This window comes from Ornithorhynchus anatinus, chromosome 19 (genome assembly GCF_004115215.2).
Source record: "Ornithorhynchus anatinus isolate Pmale09 chromosome 19, mOrnAna1.pri.v4, whole genome shotgun sequence".
NCBI lineage: Eukaryota > Metazoa > Chordata > Mammalia > Monotremata > Ornithorhynchidae > Ornithorhynchus > Ornithorhynchus anatinus.
Genome location: NC_041746.1, coordinates 13,722,609 through 13,729,708, shown reverse-complemented (window position 1 = coordinate 13,729,708; position 7,100 = coordinate 13,722,609). Strand labels below are relative to the sequence as shown.

Sequence of the window (7,100 nt, the reverse complement as noted above, 5' to 3'; positions counted from 1 at the left end):
AACTCTGTGAGGGCAACAAGTCTGTTGCCGAATTGTACATTCCAAGCGCTTAGTACAGTGCTCTGCACATAGTAAGCAGTAAATATTATTGAATGAAGTGCAGTTGAGGCTGGCCCCTTGCCTTTTTCTGTATTAAGGAAATGGTGCACACCCACCCCCCCCACCAGCCTAGCTGCCACAAGCAGCCCCCTCCACGGAGCCCTCAGGGATTCAAATGACAGCCATCTGCCTCCAGAGTTTGGGCTTTCGGCAAAGAGACTGAGGCAATTAATTCCTCCAGTCCCTAATGGGATTGTGGGACATGAGGATCACAAGCAGCCTCTGTAAATCCTTTCTTTGGTTTGCCCTGGGAGAAGGTTCTGCCCAGCCAGAAGTGGACCATCTTCCCCATCCCCTCGCCACCACTAATGACTTAGATCAGGCCAGAACTGGATCCAGTAAGGGGATTCTGGCCTGGGCCAAGCTCTGCAACACCCAGCTGCCCAGGTCAAACAGCAATCTCTAGCCCAAGTGAAAGAACTACAAGGTGAAGCAAACAGGCCTAGAACCCTGAAGCATAATCCGGCTACAACAGTGTAGCAGCCTGGAAACACACTCGTCGTTGGGGGGGCGGTAGGAGCAAGGAAAATGGGAGTCAGTATCAGCCAACATCGCCCAAGCACCGCTGGGTACAAAATTGGGGCCAGTGGCAGATGAGTCACCCCATTTTGCCCAGCTTGTTCTTACTATATACAACTATCAACACTATGTGCCGGTTTGAAAAATGGCACTTTGTGTGGTGCTGGAACTTTGTGGATACCGCTGCCCCCCCCCCCCCCCCCCCAAAAACACACACCCTGGAAGTGGGCAGGGACTCCAGGGGGACTTTCTCCAGGCCAAATGCTGGGTGTGCATTTGTGTTTATAAAATTGAATAGGCTTCTCCTGTATTAAATGCCTGATGGCCCTCCTAATTCAAATAGAGTCTCATGTGGGACAGGGACTGTGTCTGCTCTCATTATTTTGTTTCTACCCTAAGGTTTACTGTAGTGCTTGGCACATGGTAAGTACTTAAGTTAAAAAAAAGGAATCCAAACAGTTTTTAGAAAAGTAATTCCTAATTGAGAACCACCCCTGCACCTGAAAAGACATCAGCTGTAGGTCTGAAACCCCGGTTCAAGTGGACAAGAATTTGGCCAGGGACCCCTTGTTCAAGTCCAAGTCTCAAATGTCAGGTTTAGCCTGGTTGTTCTGTGCCAGGGCTTCCCATTGCACAAGCGGAAGTTCCACGTATCAACCCTTGGCGCAAACTGCCGGGACAACGTGGAGCAGTTCACGGCCAGCTAAGCACGTGACAAACCCCGCTTCCCTCCACGGTCCAGGGTCCCGGATTTCCGGTCTGGGTTGGGCTGGAAAATGTTCTGTGGCGCAAGGTCAACGTCAATGCTGTGCTTAACACCGAAATTGTCAGGCATTCCCCACGGTCAAAAGATTGTTTCTTGGGAGGCAGGGCCCCAGCTCGGGAAGGAGAAAGACTTTTCCGCTCAGCTGCAACGGTCACACACGTCCTTCCTGAGAATTAATCCCTCAATTGAGAGAAGGGCCAGATTGCTTCAGGACCGGATTAGGGGAGGTCACGACTTCTCACCCCCAACAGTTCCCAAAGATCCAGTGTAAAGTATCTTCTTTGTGAGGGCACTAGATGTCTACCGTGAACGCTGACATAACTCACGAACAGCCCCAGCTTTCGGCCATCCTGGTGAGAGAAAAGGAGACTTATTAGCAGCCCATGACAATTTGGGAAGATAAAGACAGAAAATGAGGAGGCATCTCAGTTCTTCACCACCTTTTCGAAACACCACCTGTCCACACTCAGGCCTGTCCATCTTGAATGACCCCATTTTATTCTGAGCAGTCAGACGGGGAGCAGACCCAGAAACTGCCACCTTTGCAAAGTGCCCTTGGTTCCCCTCAGAGCAGTGGAGCAGAGACACAATGGATAGAATGGCCAAGAGATCTTCTCTTTGCTCCCAGATTTTGTCAATTAGTTTGACAGAACTGACAGAAAATGAAATCCTTGGGGGTTTCCTCCAAAACCTTTCAGGGTCACCACTTCCAACATATCAAATGCCTGCTTTGCATCCAGAACCCAGCAACTGTGTTCCAGGGTCCCTGAAAGACCCCAGGGCTGCTGGGCTGGGTGGGCCTTACACCCACCTTTTCATTAGCCCAGTTACTCTGGAAGTGAGTTTCATTCTTTCCATGAAGGTACTCAGAGGATAAAAAAAGATGGATGTGTGTGAAACCCACTAGACTAAATGCTTCCCCCACAAGGTTTTGTTTTTTCTGATTGCTTTCCTTTTTGCGTAAAGGGAGAGGATGCACAAAGGAGAACACAAGCAAACTGAGAGGGAGGGTTTAAAAACGATATTTTCCACTAAGGTCAGGCCCACCGCTTCCAGCCTTGTTGTGGCTAGAGGGGGGCAGAAAGCGCCCAGTCCTCACCCGGAACTAGTTGAGCTGCCGGATGAGCTGGTTGATGGTCTCGCCCTGGTATCCCGGTTTGCCTATCTCCTTGAGGAAGCCCATTTTATTCTGGGCAGCGTGACGGGCCACCGACAGGGGGAACGGACACAGGAACTGGGTCATCTCCTGGAAATGTTTGCCTGTCGAGTAGACTTCATGAATGAGGTCTTCCAGGCAAATGACTCCAAACTTCCCTGGAAAAGACACGGGCAGTATTCGGTCCCCGAACAGCTCCGCCTCTTCTTCCTACCCCGTGACCACCCCTCTTCATCTGCCACCCCCCGCCCCCAATGGAGTGCCCAACTGTTCTCGTCCCGGGCCTCACCTAAATGCTTCTCAATCAGGGTGTTGTCCGTCAGAGGGACGAGCTTCTTGTTGATCCTGGTCTGGCCTCGTTTGAGAATGAGCTCGCGAACAGACTTCAGGTTGGGGTAGCTGTGCCCAAGGAAGACAGTGAAGCAGTTGTACTGGTCCTGCTCTTCCCCAGTACCTCGGCTGAGTCAACTCATCTTTCCCCGATTCACATTTTCATTCTCTCTGTTTGCAGTCCTTCCCCGCAACCCATTTTCATTTTGAGAAAAGCAACTCAGCTCAACACTACTCAACACCAGTGTAAAAACAATGAATGGTATTCACTGATTGTCTGAGTGCAGAGCACTTTGGAGAACCACCTACAGAAAAATGAGTTCTCGAATGACCCCCGAGGGAGACACACAAAAACCGTTCACTGTGATGAGTGCAGCCTCCACAGCTCCCACCCCCAACTTGGATACTACTAACAACATCCCAGCAAAGCGCAGGCCCCCACCCTGATAATAATGGTGGAACATGTTAAGCGCTTAGTACAGTGCTCAGCACACAGTAAGTGCTCAATAAATATGATCAAATGAATGAATGTTAAGTGCTTACTATGTGTCAAACAGATTCTAAGTGCTGAGGTAGATATAAGATAATCAAATTGGACACAGTCCCTGTCCCACAGGGACTTCAAAGTCTAAGTTGGAGGGAAGAAGATTTAACCCCCATTTTGTACATGATCAATCAATGGTACTTATTGAGCGCTTACTATGTGCAGAGCATGGCACTGGCACTAAGCGCTCGGGAGAGTACAGTGCAACAGAATTAACAGGCACGTTCCCTGCCCATAATGAATTTACAGTCCAGAGGAGGACTTTAATATAAATAAATTAAAAGATATGTACATAAAGTGCTGCAGAGATGGGGAAGCTGATGCCCAGGGAAGTGAAGTGACTCGTCCAAGGTCAACAGCAGGTAATTAGCTGGGATTAGAATCCAGGTCTTCTGACTTCCAGACCTGTGCTCTTTTCCCCCAGGCAATACTGCTTCTCTGAGTCACTTCACATTTTTCAAATTGCTCATTATAGTGAGGTTTCACCTGTATAAGCAGTGTATTTGCCTAAGAGCACTTCCCTTTGGCAAGTACCTTTCTTTACACCACCAAGTTTAGCAAAGAGGGCCTGGGCAGGCTCACTCGCTCACTGTGTTTGAAGATTTTCTGTTCCCTTCCCACCTCTCCTGAGGGCTGATATGCCACTGTGCAGCCCACAGGCACTAAGCTGATGGTCCCCCACCCCTGGCCAAGGGGCTTCCTTTCACCTATGGGCTGGAAACATATCTGCTAACTCTGTTGTACTGTACTCTCCAAACGCTTAGTACAGTGCCCTGCACATAATAAGCGCTCAACAAATACCACGTGCTGCTCCGGGGAAACTCACTTCCCAACCTGTCGGTGAATCTGGGAGCCCACCCACCACACTCTACCCTTACCAACCACCCCGCTACGTACTTAGCCTGTAGGTAGGGCACAGGGAACAAGGGGCGCCGGGGGGAGGGAAATAAATAAAAAGAAAAGAGATGTATATCCCCTTCTCTTTCCATACCAGGCACCCAGAATCCCACCCTCCAACCCAGCTGTCCCTAACTCACCCCCAGGCCACATAAGGCTCCACAATCCGCAGCATCTTTATGGAACTGGCCGTCATCTTGACAAAAACCCCACTGAAGATCTTGTGCAGCCGCAGGAACTCAATGACCTTCTTCACATGCCGGCTCACTCCCTGGATACTGAAAGAAAGAGGGTGCAGAAATCAGACTTTCCGGTGGGGTACCTTAGTCACAAGCAGGGAGGTCCTAGGCCCCAGGTGTTTCAGGGTTCTGCTCAAAAGGCCCAGCCCAGGCAGCCTCGGGCATCTCCGGGACTAGCTGCCAAACTTTTCATCTCGCACCCCAATGGAAGACCTTCGGGGGTTCCAGCTGGATGAAAAGGAACAGAGGGACCCCACGAGAAGAGGCATCCTGCACTCACTTTCTGCACCTTCTCTAGCCCTCCTGTCCGGGGGGACCGATTCCTCGTGACTGGCTGCCCCAGAAGATTCCTCGTTCAGCGTAACCCCGGATAGTACCCGGGGCCGTCTCCACAGAGGGATGCGTGGATGGCAAAGCTACCGTTTGTCACTGGAGGCCTGAAAAGAGGAAGGGCGGCTAGGCAGACCACCCTATCCTTCCCTGACAAACCTGACCCAGGAACGGACACACTGCTTTGTGGAAAGAAAACCAGGGATCCAAGCACGCAACCTGGCCTGACTTAAGCTTGTTGTGGGCAAGGAACATGCCTACCAACTCTGTGGTATTGTACTCTCCCAAGCACTTACTCTTCATTCAGTTCATGTGCTGAGCACTTACTGTGTTTACAGCACTGCACTAAATGCTTGGCAGAGTATAATATAACGATAAACAGACAATTCCCCTACCCACAGTGAGCTTACAGTCAGCGCTCTGCACCCAGAATGTCTTTGTGGATAGAGCCTGGACCTAAGAGTCAGAAGAACCTGGGTTCTAATCCTGGCTCCACCACGTATCTGGCTGGGTGACCTTGGACAAGTCACTTTACTTCTCTGTGCCTCAGTTACCTCACCTGTAAAATGGGGGTGAGAATGTGAGCCTGATTATCTTGTATCTACCCCAGTGCCTGACACATAGTAACCACTAAATACTATTTAAAAAAAAAAAAAAGCACTCAAAAGATACCACTGATTGACTGAGACCCTTGGGATCAAACTGGTCATTCTAGCCCGGAGGATGGCATGGGATCTTACTCTTTGATGCGGACTACAAAGACCAGCGGGTGCCCCTCGGGCATCTCCAATCCTCTAGGCTTCACTTTCAGGCGTCGGAGCCGCACCACATCGCGTTGTTTGCGCTGGGCATCGTGAACAAATGCCTCAAGTCTCTTGAACTTGATCTGTTTCCCTCTTTGAAGCTAGAGAAAGTCAAGAGAGCATTAAAATCCACCACTTCGACAGGGCTGAAAATTGACCCTCAATCATTAAGACACCAAGAATTTACAATCTAATGGGGATCACAAAACAGATGGGACATAAACAAATAGGAGTGAGAGTCTGTTGGATGCAATGAAATACGAGTAGTAGGGGGATTGGGGTTACTCAGGGAAGCCGGGTGCTCTGATAGTAAAAGGTTAGACGCGCAGAAGAGGAAAGGGAGGCTGGTTGGAACTGAAGAGGAAGCAGGGAGAGGTGGAGGAGAAAGGGAGGCTAATTAGGGAGGAATACCACGACCACCAGAAGTTTGTACATAAACCCCAAGACAACAGAGACCTATGCAAGAATCTAAGGAGATCTGGCAACATCAGTTGGTTGGAGGAAAAGCAACAGGTGGGCTTTTGTGGTTGTTTAAACATTAGAAAACTTTGCTTACTGTGAAAGCAAGAAAATAAAACTCAAATGCATTTAATCCAAACAATCTTTAATGGAAAGTCGAGAGTCCATTCTTTTGAAGTCACCAAATGCAAACCGACTGCTTCCCAAACCACTGCCCTCACCTTCCTCTTGTTCAGAAGTGCCTGCTTCGCCTGGGTAGCTTTGAGGGCCTGATACGCCTTTCTCTTCTTCAGGAGATTCTCTGGGACCAGAGGGATCTTTCTTTGGGGTCTGGCGAAGAAAACGGGGGCGGTCAGAATTTAAGAAGACAATCTGAGACAAGGATTGCAAGTTCCCCTGTTCCCGGGCCAATCCCCATTTAACCGGCCCTCTTTCTCTGCCCCAGCTTAAAACAAGTCCCAAGGCCAATCCCAATTTATCTTGTCCTTTCTCTGCCCCAAGGCAAAGCGAGTCCCCTCCTTGCCAATTTGAGGGTTGAACTAGCGAGGGAGAGGGGGTACCACCCCTTCCCAGGTTCTGCCTTTTGACCCCGCGCCCCCTTCCCCTTTGGTCAACGGCAGCGGGGCGTCCCTCTCTCCAAAAGACCAGCGGGCGGCCAATCCGCCCTTACAAACTCTCTCCCAAGCCGCCTCAAGCTCCTTCATCCTCCCTGGGGCCGCAGCCCCGCGGATGGCTCTGGATCCTAGGCGCCCTCTCCCAGGACCGACGCTTACTCCGGATCCGCCATCTTCCGCCGTCCCTTGCCCCAGCGGCTCCACTACCGCCACGCGACCTCGTCTTCCTGGCCGGAAGGAGCGCCGCTCTACCTCACTTAAACTATAGAGTGGCCCCCTAAGGGCAGGCTATCCAAGCCCCGGGAGGACGTCGACTCTATGGTCGCTGCCTCCACGCCTTTCTT

At 50.6% G+C, this 7,100-nt stretch overlaps 1 protein-coding gene across 1 annotated transcript; it reads right to left on the bottom strand.

Annotated features, from left to right (window-relative positions):
- Positions 1-1,076: 1,076 nt before the first annotated feature.
- RPL7L1 (ribosomal protein L7 like 1) lies at positions 1,077-7,018 on the bottom strand. Its single transcript, XM_003431328.5, has 7 exons — positions 6,916-7,018; positions 6,364-6,472; positions 5,621-5,784; positions 4,452-4,589; positions 2,830-2,939; positions 2,484-2,698; positions 1,077-1,734 (listed from the first exon to the last, which is right to left on the bottom strand). Exons 1-6 carry the CDS (start codon positions 6,927-6,929, stop codon positions 2,490-2,492), a joined length of 744 nt encoding a protein of 247 aa, XP_003431376.1. The 5' UTR covers positions 6,930-7,018; the 3' UTR covers positions 1,077-1,734; positions 2,484-2,489.
- Positions 7,019-7,100: the final 82 nt, after the last annotated feature.